This window comes from Monomorium pharaonis, chromosome 6 (assembly GCF_013373865.1).
Source record: "Monomorium pharaonis isolate MP-MQ-018 chromosome 6, ASM1337386v2, whole genome shotgun sequence".
Taxonomy (NCBI): Eukaryota; Metazoa; Arthropoda; class Insecta; order Hymenoptera; family Formicidae; genus Monomorium; species Monomorium pharaonis.
In genome coordinates, this window is record NC_050472.1 from 19575433 (window position 1) to 19589224 (window position 13792).

Consider the following 13792-nt stretch of genomic DNA (forward strand, 5'->3'; position numbering starts at 1 on the left):
TGGCTATACCATCGTATACCATTTTACTCAGTTACATGTTAAACTTACGTAGCAAGCTATAGCTTTGCTATATCAACCAATCTAATATTTTTTTCATGTAGGTATCTCTTCTTGTCTTTCGACTAATTAGATTCGCCGGGATTACTAAAATTTATTAAAATTTTATTAACTAGAAACTTTGTGCCTAATTATAAATACAGATGTTCTATAACATTGTTGAGTGTTGTGCATTTCGCTACGGCTTAAATCTTAGAAATGTAAATCGGCTTTAATCAAAACTTTATCAGCAGCCTGTATATTAGAATATAATTATATTCAAGGGTTCTATGCGATCCAACGAAAAATCTATTTTTTTACATTAAAATACATGATTGAAATCAGATGCCGAGACGTCTTGAACGACTTTATCGGGTTATTCAATATATGATCAAATTAACGTCACCACTTTTAAACAATGCTACGCTATTAATTTTATCAAGCACAATCAACTAATTTCATAACACTGAATCTATCTCGTGCAGTTCGTGGGCGTTTCATGCCCGCGAGATAGCTCGTTGCGATCTCTCGCGGCAGAAAGTCTGCGGATATCGCGTCTCGCGGCGCGTAGATCTTAATGCGAGAAGGGCCGCCCTCTCCGCCACGTTAACAGCGAGATGGTCTAAGGGTCGGTGACGGCACCGACGGGGAAGGGGGGGGGGGAGCGAGAGGGGGAGGGAGCGAAAAGAGCGAAGCAGAGAATAGGTTTCAGTGGGGTACATTAGCGGAGTTATGCCCCCGAAGGCACGGCCGACTACGCTGTACATATATCTTGGTTATTTTTTATTATCGCCCCTGGCAACACGTACAAGTACGTGGAAAGGGCGATTTTTCCATCTATCGGGTCCCTTCCATGCACAACGCGAAGAATGGAGCTACATGGACACATTTTCCGCCGTTATTTTACACTTACGCAAGTCGTTCATTCAGGCTGACAATTATTACAATTAAAAAATAAATGTGTACATTTGATGTATTTATATATTAAATATATATTAATCTTGATAAAGATAATTTAGCATCTTCGACCGAAATCTCATGGAAATATTTTCATTATATTTTTCGATACGAAAGAATGATATCGTATATAATTAATATCGTATGATACAGTATGATATAATTTACCATACATGTACTTATATTTAGTATGGCAGTGATATGTGTAAAAAAAAGTGCAAAAACATCGGTGATATATATTAGAACCGATCTCTGTAACACTAAAATAAGACGACGTTGCGCAACATTAACTACCTCAAAATCAATTTTTTTTCTAACGGAGATTCGTCAATGCCATTGACCCAATGGGACTCCATATGTCGGTTTCGAATCGTGTTTTTCACGCGCCACGTTTCAGGCACGGATGATAGAGGGTATCTCAGGGGTGAGGGTTGTTTTTTATATTTATGACGCTAAGGTGGGGTGGTAACCGGGAGGGTAGCGTTAATGCGCGCCCTTTTTTTACGTTAATAACCATGCGTGATAGGCGAGCGTAGTGAGAAAAGTCGGAATGAGGGGTAGGCGATGATTTCACGTGGGGTGGAAGCACAGCATATTTTGGACAGAATGCTTCACACGCGGCGTGAGTTACGTGAAAATTGTGTCGTAAGTTTTGTATTACTTTGCGTTTCTCTGTTCATTTTTTTAAAACGGTATTCCTCCTAATAGCAGAAAATGCAATTGAAAATATATATTTAAATTAAGTATCAATAATACCTGTATTTTAAACAGATAAATAAATAAATCTCTACATCAGTTTAAAAGAATTGTTACTGATATTATTGCGTGAGGTCTAATTATAACAAGATATTAGTTACATGTAAAATTAAACACTTCCAAACTAAATGCGGAGAAGTTTCTCATTTTTATTAATAACGAAACTACTTTTATACTTTCAGATATTAGCCCGATGACAATTTGACGGAAAGTTTTTTTAGTTACTAAATAATATTATTTTTTGTGTTGTTCGTGTTTTACGGACAGGGATAAACTCGTGACTTCGTTATAAATAATGACGAAGTAGAACTAAGGGTCGCTATACCGCGAAGGTTGAGTCGATGACAGGTCATCTCGAAAGCGGGCGGGGGGGGATACTGAATGACGGTGGAAACTTTTCGCGTTATTTCTTTACTTCTTTCTCCGGCGAGAGCGCGATCGTCATTTCAGCAAATGACTACATTGCGCACGCGGATCAATCGTTGGGAAACTAAAACTTTTATTGGCGGTTTCCACTGTACTCGTTTTTTTTTCTGCAATATGACAAATGCGAGGGATAATAAATGTTAATATTTAAAAATCTTGTGACTGTTTTTTTTTTTTGTACCGATATCTGTATAATATTTAAGTAAATGAAGGTATATCGAATACATATTCAATGGAAAATTTGTTTCTAAAGTTCGCGTAATTTTTATAATTTTATGTCTTTAGTTATCCTTATCGTTTACATCTAAATAAATAAATGATGAAAAAAAGAATAACGTAATGATATTCCGTATCGCATATTAAATTAAATAATTGCATGAGTCAGTAATTTTTTTACTAATATAATATTTTATTATTACAGATATATACGAGAAAATTAACAAAAATAAAATGTTTACATGTTTTATGCCCAAAGTAGAGTTTCTACGATAAATCTTTCAAAATTCAAAAGACGGTAACAGCCATGTTAATCCTTTTCTCGCGCAATTGCAGTTGAAGAAAGAGATCACTATATTCGCATGCGTTTTTGAAGAATTATTATTACCGATATACCGCGTGGAGGATCGAGGGGTGAGTTTCCTCCTCATGGCTCGTACACGTACGCGCTCCGATTACATGCCCCTTTATTCTTTGCGTCGCGGGGGCATGTCATTTGCGGGTGTAGGGTGGACGCAAGTGGGAGGCGGTAAAAAAAATAGCTTTATGTCACGAGGGATCATTACAGACTTTTTTTTTTTCAAGAGGGGTCAAAAAGTGGCAGGGTCAGGGATGACCCCTGACCTTGCGCACAGTTCGCAGTAGTCGTTTGACGATTGTGTGTAGTTAGACTCGCATATGCGAATAAAACAATCACACGCCTCCATAATCTTTTTAGAAAAGACTAGACAATCCCTTCGAGCAAAAAAAAAAGGGGGGGCGAAGAAAATTATTCTCTCGAATGGTAGGCGGAAATATTTATTATGTATGGCAAATTATAGACAGGGTATCCATGAATTGTTAAAACGCACTAGGAAGTATCATTTGTGTATAAAGGAGGTATCGATAATTTTATACATATCAGCAAACTAAAACTTTCATGGAATTAAGATATTAAAGGAAACGCTAATAAAAAATTGACACCTTAAACTTTTAGCTTTATTTCGAGGGCATTCTAGTGGCCAAAAATATTTATTAAAGATTAAAAAAATTTTTAACAAACAATGTTACGCGACACGAAGGATCGCCGTTGAAAAATGGACTGAGAGAAAAGGTGCCGTAGGTCTGGATCGCTCCCGTGTAAGAGAAACTAAATTAAAAGCTAGCACAGAGAGACGCAACGAAATACAAGTAAAAAGTTTCGAGGCTCGCCCCGCGACGCTATATAACCCTGCCTAAATTTCCCTTCTCCTTCGTCGCGAGCGCGTGTTAACAATGTTTTCCGTTCGAATCGTTTATTCGGGACGATTTAATCCCGAGGCGGGCGACGAACCCGGGGCCGGCGTGCCTCGCCGTGACATTTCGCTACACGTCGCGGCCGAGACAACGGTCGCAACAGTCACGGAAGAGCATCCGTAGGACGGGGCGGACGAGGAAGGCGGACGAGGCGACGAGGAAGAGGCGGAGAGTCGTCATTTCGATCGGGATGTCGTTTTCACGCTCGGCACCGTGTCTTCTCGAAACGTGGCACATTGTTTAGTCGATACGTCATTCTCGCCGGGATCGTTCGTGTACCAACGCGGCCCAAGATTCGCGATCTTCCGAAGATGTAACCGCACACATCTCTCTCTCTCTCTCTCTCTCTCTCTCTCTCTCTCTCTCTTTCTCTCTCTCTCTCTTTCTCCATCGCGTATATCTTTCGCGCCTCGCGTTTCGGTCCCGCGATGTCGACCCACGGCCTCGATTCGGACTCGGATCGCCGGCGCGGACTTCAAAGCGGGGACGTCTCATTATCGGACTTTCCTTCTCCTTGACATTATCCCCCGCATGCGACTACCGCCCACCTTCCACCCCATTCTTCCAGTTTGTCGAAGAACTTACTTCTGCGCGACGGTATACCGTGACCGGGCGATAATGACGATGCCGGGGTGTAATTGGATGCCCGTCAAGCGCGGAAACTATTTGAAATATCGTGCGAAATACGGAAGCTCGTGGGTAGTCGTCTAGGGTAGTGTACAGCACGGTCGTAGAATGTTATTATTGAATTTTCGTTTTGCCGTGTAATGGATGGAAGACGATACACATATACAGAAAACATATGGAAGTATGATGAATTTATGCTTATTTTTTTAGATCTTTTAAAATTACGTAATTATAAAAAAAAAATAAAAATATTTGGAGAACCAAGAGTATACGCGACAAATTTGTCTCTGTTCCAATTAATTATTGTACGGCGTGATTCATTTACTGAAGCATTTCCTTACTTTAATATTTTTATGACTTATTTGAAATAATAGGTGCACTCTTCATGTGAAAATAATTGATAATATTTGAAGAGTTCAATTTTCATATTTCAAATATAAGTAAATAAAAAAAAAACAGAATGTATTTAGTAAAACATTTTCTTGCTCATTTCTAAATATTTCACGATTAATCATTTATAACATGTAATCTACGAATGACAAGTAAATGTTTATTGCGATAAATCCTGTCTCGTACTTCAACGATCGAAATAATGACGAAAGTAACCGAATATTTGCACGGTATAAATATATAAAATTGTATAGGCGTAACGTTGGTGTATATCTAGAAAAATCAATGCGGTTCATAAGCAGGGATATAAATCATTGAGCAGCCGAACAATACAGCTCTGTATCCACAAAGGTGGTACATTTATAACTATTGATTTTTTAGGCTACGTTCATCTATACAGTCAAACAATGCTTCTCTGTGACTATTTAAACTGCGTTTTGTTACACTGGAGTTTAAGTATGTTACATATATTTCGCTTTATTCTATACAAATGCACGTAGAAAGAGAACTCTCAGTCATTAAAATTAAATTCAGTAATTCTGAGAGAGTCTATTATTAGGTTCATCCATAAAGTCGAACGATGCTTTGCTATTATTATTTAAACTACGTTTTATTTCAGTAAAGTCTGAGTACGTTACGTCTATTTCGCTTTATTCTATACAAATGTGCATAGGAAGAGAATTCTCAATCATTAAAATTAAATTCGATAATTCTGAGAGAGTCTATATGAGGTTCAATACTCCAGTTACTTGCTTTTTCTATTTTTTTTTTTTATTACGATTCTATTATATGTTAACGATTGTTAGATGCAAATGAATTATTCTTTAACCCATTCCTCGTTCACCGTTTTATTGATATCTTTTTACAATTTTTTTCCGTGTATTCCTAATATTAAAATTTCTTCTTAATATTTAAAAAAAAAACTTTTCAAAGGAAGTATTTTGTTTTTCTAGATATTAAAGAGAAAAAAAGGACAATCACAAATTAAATACGTATTATAATCATTTATAGTTGACTCTTTTATATGATGATAATATTGCTAAACTCGAAAAGGTGGTGGATGTCTGTCTTTTTAATTAGCTGTAAGGTTTCCGCTGCTTTCAAGTCTCATGCTAGGTACAATATATCTTGCATACGGATGCAAATTAACAATCGTGATGCGCTCATTTGCATGGGAGGGTGAGTCGCGCTCGAGCGAGAAACCCGAGGGGTGGCACGTACACCGGCTGGGGGCTCGACGAGGAACTTAAAACAAGCATCAACGCGTGCGGTTTCGAATTACCGTGACAAAAAAAAAAATGATTCCTCAGGGTGGTAGGCGGGGATTTGATTCGAGGGGGCTAATTTCGCAGGCGACAAAAAGTTGCGCGCGTGTAGAGTGGTCGAGACGAGAGGAGGAAAAAAAAAAGCCAAGAACGCTCCTGTGCGGTTCGAGGGGGCTCGGAAAAGTAATCAGGATGCCGAGACCAGTGTTCGGTGGAGAGGCCCCGTGAAAACGAATTACAGCGATTTAAAGTTTCACCTCCTCTCGCCGACCACCGTCTCCACCAATCAAGCACCCCTCGTGCTGTCTTTTCCCTCGTGGGATATGACCATTCTCCGCGCTCATTCCGCGCGCGGCCCTCGGCAGGTTGTTCCGAAGAAACGAAAAGATGACAAGAGAAAAGGGAAATAGTGTCACGCGGGGAGACAAATTCGCGTCGTCGTGGGTGGAAAGTTTCTTTCAGCTCCCGCGGTGCAACTGAACGCCGTTCATCGTAACGCGAAATTTATCAAGGCACACCGTAAGTTTTCTCTCCCCGTAGGAGATCCCGCGGTGCGTTTCGTACGTTCGTAAAGTTTATCGCGTAATCGCTGATTGCCCCGAAACACGGGACGTCCGATAGACCCACGTAGGCGACCGTGCTGGCGATGAAGTTCAGTCGCGTGTCGTCCAAATACAACTGTTCAATTTGTTACTTAATCATTCCAATTCCGAAAATAACTCACTGGAATTGTATTCACCGGACAGTTTTTACATTTTACACCGCGCTATTTGTCAACCTCAGTCTCGCACTGTCTAAACCGCGTTTAGACACCGCGTCGTGGTTCTATCGGACACATTGATAACTTTGAATAACATTTATCGTACTGACCTGTTGATGGCCAGAACGCGACTGAGGTTGGGAGAGAGCCTGGCCTGCATGGTCTACTTGCACCGCTGAAACTGTCACAAGCATTTGGCATTTTATTTCATTGCTCTAGGCTTTCATGGTGTTTTTTTTTTTTCTTATTATGGGAATAAAGAGGACACGCGGACGGGACGGGATGGGCGGGAACCGGAAGGCGGATGGACATCTCAGAAACACGCATTGCCAAGGAACTCTACCTGGACTTGGAAGCAGGTCGATAGGCTTCGCGAAAAATGTCGTCTTGTTGCGACCAACGGTTGCGCGTTTTCTATTCGCCTTTTCTTTTTTTTTTCTCTTTACTCCGGGAGAAATGACACATTACAGGCCAAACTCTCTCTCCGCCTCGACGCCTCCAACATCAACGTGTAGAATTCTTTCACAACGTTCCTCGTTCTGATTGCCGTCATAGGTAGTGGGCTCTACTTGACCACTATTGTATTGCAAGTGGTAGCAACGCTGACACGCGACTTGTATCTTTATATCTGAACACCTTGAAAAAAATGCACAGGTGGGGCGATTGATAGCAGGCAAGGTTAAAAAAATAAATATGACGTTTACATTTCAATGTTCTGTCATGTACAACTAAAGAATTGAGAAACACTTCCAAAAGAGTTGAAAGAGCAACTCGGAGTCTGAAGTTTAAATTCGATTGATCTATTTTTACGAAAGTGCACGTTTTTCACAGTTGTGTATTTTAATTTCTTTCTACACACGCGTTTATGTCATCGTCGCAGCGTTGCTACATTTAACCAGACAACGCGAATGTTGAATGCCGAGCGTTTTCAACATTCTTTCGTGCATTAACGTCGTGTTGAGTGTCAGAAGTGCTGCGAGCAGCAAGATAAGTACCAACATTGCTACACTTAGATATCGGTGTCACGCGAACGCTGACGAGGAAATCGTTAGATTTATTTGGAACCAGTCGGAGATCGGTTGGATTTGCTATAAAACATTCGACCTGTACAGAATTGCCTCCAATCGCTAGCAGTCGGTCCTTCTCCTCGTGCAGACATTTTTACCCTTCGACCTTCGACTCCGAAGCGAGAAACTCGTTGCCTCGTCGGAATGGCAACACTGTAGTTAAGTATCTGCATGCAACAGCCTAACGTATAATTAAGACGTATCACGAAGAGCGTATAAAGTCCGTTCGACGCGCGTAGTATTAAATCAATCCATTTTCGCCGGACGGATAGCGCGCCGCTTCTGTTTCAGATCGAACGTTAGGTTTATCCGAGATTTATTACAAAATTAAAAGTAGTTGTACTATCAGAAGATCTTTCGACGAATATGGGAAAATTATTATTTAAAGTTATTTTTCAACCTTTCCGAGTTTAACGCTTTATTACGTAACTTTTGGACAATAGCCTGATTCGGATTTTCAGTCTCTTTTTTCTATTCCCGAATAGCGATTCGGTAAAAAAAAAAAAAAAGCGACGCGCGAGGAGGAAAGAAGGGAACATTAAAATGAATCTTTGCAGGAGCACGGCGCGGCGGGATGATCTAGCGATGGAATTTGGTTAAACAGTCGTCGACGACGGTCGGGCTCGGGTGCTTAATAAAAATCGAAGTCGTTCGTTGCGGTCCCTTGGCCCCCTTTCCTCTCACACGTTCTGCGGTCAAGAGGCGAAGCCAACTTGGAGCACATTGTTCTCTTTCTCTCTCTCTCTCTCTCTCTCTCTCTCTCTCTCTTCTCGTCTGCGTTCTCGCACACATGTTGTAAAATACGTGTCTCTAGATTTTGCACGTGTGTCCACCTACACAAGCGTGCCCGCGCTCTCGTCTGTCCTCGTACAGTCACGCGCGTGCGTATGTGCGCGCGCGTGTACGTGTGGTAGCGCGCGCGAGTTGGCCACGAGTACGGTAGCGATACGTTTCTCCGACAAATAAATAAAACGAAACCGTAAGCGAGGGAATAAAATGTGATTTACAACAGTGGAAAGACAATGGCCGAGGCTCCGCACGATAATGTATGCGGATGGCGCGGACTGGTACCCGGGGATACTGACTTCTGATTGGTCGTGCCCCGACGCCACCGCTACAACGGAAAGCGATAAATAACTGCGAGCAGATAAAACCTTTCTTTCTGCCTTCGGGCTTAGCCTGGGCACTCTCGGCATCGGGCTTAGCACTTGCTCGGAGCGCTTCTGTCCCTCTTCCTCTTCCTCCTTCCTCCCCCGTCCCCGAGACACGGGCACCCTCACGTCTCTTCCCTCTTTCCATGCTTCTTCTCTCCTCTCCTCTCCCTCTCTCGTTGTCTCCCGCGGCTCGCCTTCATCGAGCGATTTCGATTCGTGAGGGCCGTCTCGCACGACAGTCGTCACTGTGTGCAATACTTCACGTCCCCTCTCTTTCTATTTATCCCACTTCTCTCCCTTGTCCTACTCTTGTCCTATTCAGAATCCAGTTCTCAGAGTCAGGTTATCTTTACTTCAAGAAGCAAAACGATTACGAAAGGGTATTCCACGCAAAATCCAACTGCTTTATTAATTGAGAGACATTGATTGTTTAAGAAAAAGATGAACTTTGTTTAGGCAAGTACAGTTAAAAAAATTTCTCTGATGTCGTTATTCCACTTAAGGACTTAATTAGAAACGTTGACTAAATTTCCCAGTTTTGTTTATCATGTAATACTTTAAGGCAATTTCGTAAGGTAGCTAACGATCTTTTCGAATCAGCTGTCGCTTTCGATGAGATTTTATCCTTCGCTTGGTATCATCGCTGCGCTCCGCGTTTACCCTGAGCTAAGAGGGTACACGTCGAAAATGGACGGTGATGTAAATTTTCTCCCGCCGTTGGCACCAGGGTGTCGGAAACAATGAAGGGCGACGTTACGAAGACGATCGATCGTTTACAGGGGTTGGCGCGGTGAATGAAGTTCAAGGGGAAGTTTGGCCGAAGGGCTGGCCGAGAGAGAGAGAGAGAGCGAGCGAGAGAGAGAGAGAGAGAGAGAGAGAGAGAGATGCCCGGCTTTACAGAAACATGATATTCTCCCCCTGCGACAGCTTGTTAAAAAATGTCTAATGGCCGACCTCTCCGTGCACTCTGATCCGGAAGACCCTTCGTAAAAGTCCAGCTTCTAATTTAAGAATCGCTGCAAATATCTTCCGATTATTCATATACCATTTATGATTGCGCTATTTTGAAAAACTTTTAATAGTCATGATGTCGTGTCTCATTCGCAATCCCTTTGCCTCCTGTTTGTAAAAGTACGAAAGATTGGCAACCACGATTACCGCGAAATAATTGCTGGTAGTGCAATTAAAACGTTCGCCAGTGAATTCGCGGACGCATTTAATTAGAAATCGCGAATTATCCGGAGCTACAGTTCACAGGGCGTTGTGTGGAAACGGATGGTGCAGCAAAGAGTTCTACAGCGGAATATATTGTACGACCCGCTTGGCGACGGGAGTGATATAGAGGGACGCAATTATTTAAAATAGCAATCACGGAAATGTAAAAGCAGATTGGATAGGCCTGCCATCTCCCGCTCGAGAATGACGAATATTCGGGTGGCCCTGCCAGGCGGAAAAACTCCCTAAAGGCTTTTCTTCCGGACCGACAGGCAGCAATGCCAGCCCAAAAATCAAACGCGCGCGCAAAGGTCCATCCGCTTTCATTTTTCCCTCTCGCGGCTCGTAATCCCGAGAGGTTTTATTTGCACGTATGGTCGATGCTTTGTGCAGAGTGAAGTTTATTTATGGGAGGCACAGGCTTTTTTTACGAGGAAAATCATTTGACAAACATATTGTATGTATTTTCACACTTCTGACTAATAGACAGGAATTATTAATTAATTACGTTTATTAGTCTTAATTATTTATATCAAAATATTTTCCTGTTTTTTTGTACACAGGTTTTATTAATTAAATTATATGCGTAAAATTACGCTAATTATTATTATAATTTAATTTAATACATATCAAATATCATCAGATAGTTTTTTGCATGCTTGTTGTATATGTACAATTTTTTTAAAATATTTAATTTAATATAATATAATAAGTAATATAAATACAATAAATATATAATTTTTTTCTTTAAATATTTATAACTTCGTCTCTATATATATTTATTTTTAATATCGCAAACAATCGATTGATGTTAAGAGTTACAAAATGCATATATTTGATGAAAAAGAGTGCTAAGAAAAACGTGAGTTAGTCCCAAAGGATAAGAGCTTTTGACTGCGTCCACATAATTTAAAATTTATCAACTCGTCGATCATGATTTCCCCTGTCTCTGCCACTTATAAAATTCACCCGACATTTCGTCGCTGCATAAAAGATATGTATATAACTCGGGACTGTAATCAACTTTGCATCACAAAACTACTTATTGAAAGGTTATATGGTAAGGATTTTGCTAGAATCGTGTATTTTATTGAAAAAAAAAAAAACTTTGCTCTATAAGAATGTTATAAACATGCAAGTTGACACCGATAATTTTACACGTTTAACCGATCTCTCGTATTCGTATTGCATTTCTCAACACATAATAATTTAACGTGCGCGCAATTGAACATACGAAACATTACACGTATTATTACGTGTGTGCATTGTTAATAATTATTATTAACGGTAACTCACACGTATGATTAAGCTGCATTGTCACGAAGGAGCCAGTGCGAGTAACGGATGACTAACGGATTGTACGTAGTTACGGATAGACGTACCGCATATAAATGGCAATTGGCAGCGATCGTTTGCCGGCACAATGGCCACACGTGTACGATGTGTTTTCGAAATAATGGAACCGCCGGATAATCACGTGCGCGGCTCGAGCACGATCAACTCTCGTCTCTCCGGCCATATTGCTCCGCGCGCTAAATCATATTAGGTTTATTGTCGCGACATGATCGATGAATCGACGTCATCCGGCGATTACGCAGATTACGTCGAGGATCTCTATATTTGCTCACATGCGATCCGTATAGCCGTAAGTGAAATCTACATTTCGGCCCCACCCTGTCCGAATCCGGCCGGCCCTCGCGAAGGTGAATCCTGGACGTGTCCCTTCCAGGCGAACCCTCTTGAAAATTCGCCGTCGTCTTTTGTGTTTGCCGCAACGCGACGTCGAAAGAGAGAGAGAGAGAGAGAGAGAGAGAGAGAGAGAGCTACTTTCCACAGGGACATTTGTTATTGGCTCGGATGATCGATCGCCTCTCCTCGATAATAGTCCGTTTACGTTAAAAGCGAAAGGAAAATGGCTCTGCGGGGTCACGGCGAATCAGACATTGGACGTTGCCGGATTTAGCTCGCAAGGTCTTAATAAATTAATACGATCGGTTTGCGATAGTTACTCACTCAATAATAAATAAATCGAGTTAACGTAATAATAACTTTGATAGATATAAATAAATTTGACCGCATGTGACATAAGAAAATTAATAAGTGACTACTTTGTTGGCAATTCTCAGCGTTTTTGCGGTGAACATTGTCCTTCAATTATTATTGAACAAAAATGAGCTACACAATATATATATAAAAATTCAGTTTCTCTTAAATATAATTCGACTTGAGGTGTTATATTTTAGGTTTCTTGCCATATAAAATATAAACACGACCAAGTGGTGGGATTACTGCATCGCGGAGAACTCTAATTAAAGGAAATTCGTCGACCGCTAATTTTGCTCAACGTAAATTAAATTTAACGAACTCAGGCAAAAGAAAGAGAGAGAGAGAGAGGGAGGGGGGGAGGGGAGAGTTCGTGGTCGTAACAAGGAATATGTTTGCGGGAATTGCGAGTATCCATCTCGAGCGATCCCCAGCTAACTTTCCACCCTGTTAAGTGTTTCGTCTCCGAGACGCAATCTCCCCATTTCTTATTCTCTTTTTCGTGGTTAGCCGGTCGCTAGCGCGGGCGAGCAAGCTGTTATGCCTGAGGAAAACGGAGGGGGCCTTCTTAAAAGAGGGGCAGCGAGTATTGGGAGTTTAATATTCTCGTGGAAGCGTCTTACCCCTCTTTCACGACGGGGTAGCTTTTCGTACTCCGTTCAGATCCTTCCATTCCCCGCGAGCCCCCTCGCCGCCGTGTTCCTCGCGGCTGGCTCCGAATTTTAATAACTCCGGGAATGCTCAGAATCCAATAATGTCTTCTCCGCTGTTTCTCTCTCTCTCTCTCTCTCTCTCTTGCTCTTTCTCTTTTTCTCTTTATAGATACGTAGTGTCGCACACACGTGCGCCGCTCGTTCGCTTATGCGGCTTACATACGGAAGAGCGTAGCTCGCGCGGCCGTCCGCCTTATCCACCCCTGAATTCCACCTCCCCCTCCCCTACGGGCTCGCGACCCCGAGTCCTGCCTGGCCCTGCCTGGCCCTCTCCCGGTTACACATCGGCGGCGCTCCTGGAAATCTCATATTCCGGAATGACGACGCGAATTTAACTCCCCCGTCCCTCGCCCAGCACTGGTGCGGTGTCCTGTCGAGAATATATTCCTATCTCCACCCTCGAAATATCCTGCATATACCCGCGGCAAGTCGATTATGAATACGTACGCCTTCGTGTCCTGACGATATACGTAACCGGAGACGTAAAGTTTTATGAAAAGCCAAGAGATAGCCCCGGGAGTTGAAATTATAATGGAAATGGATGGTCGCTTACCCATTATTATAGTTCTCCTTTTCCAAGGCGAAATATAAAGAGATGTTACAACTACTTCAACTGCGACGTCGGTAATATTTAATTGAATTTAAAAATTTAAGCCCGTTAAGTATATAACAGGGAGAAAATTCTGAATTAAAATCGAATATTTTTACTCTGGAGATGTGAGAAAACTTTTTAGACGATATGAATATACTCGTCACTTTGCATCCTTATAAAAAAAAAAGTAATACAGGGCAGTAACTATGTAATCTTATTTTTAATATTAAAAACACTATTGTTAGTATCTTTAATACTAAAAATAAGTAATAATTACTAGTTAATTTAATACTGTATAGT

General features: G+C 41.4%; 1 protein-coding gene and 1 long non-coding RNA gene across 5 annotated transcripts in view; one reads left to right on the forward strand and one right to left on the reverse strand.

The window, feature by feature from the left end:
• The window catches only part of LOC105833580 (zinc finger homeobox protein 4), a 101796-nt gene that overhangs the window by 19171 nt on the left and 68833 nt on the right, over positions 1-13792 (reverse strand). For 2 of the 4 annotated variants that reach the window (XM_012675417.3, XM_012675418.3), the window contains exon 5: positions 6819-6889. The exons of the other annotated variants lie outside the window; for them this stretch is intronic. In XM_012675417.3, the coding sequence (XP_012530871.1) occupies positions 6819-6889 (71 nt within the window). The remainder of the gene's footprint in view (positions 1-6818; positions 6890-13792) is intronic. 4 annotated transcript variants of the gene reach the window in all.
• The window catches only part of LOC118645980, a 70349-nt gene that overhangs the window by 12893 nt on the left and 43664 nt on the right, over positions 1-13792 (forward strand). The window lies entirely within an intron of this gene.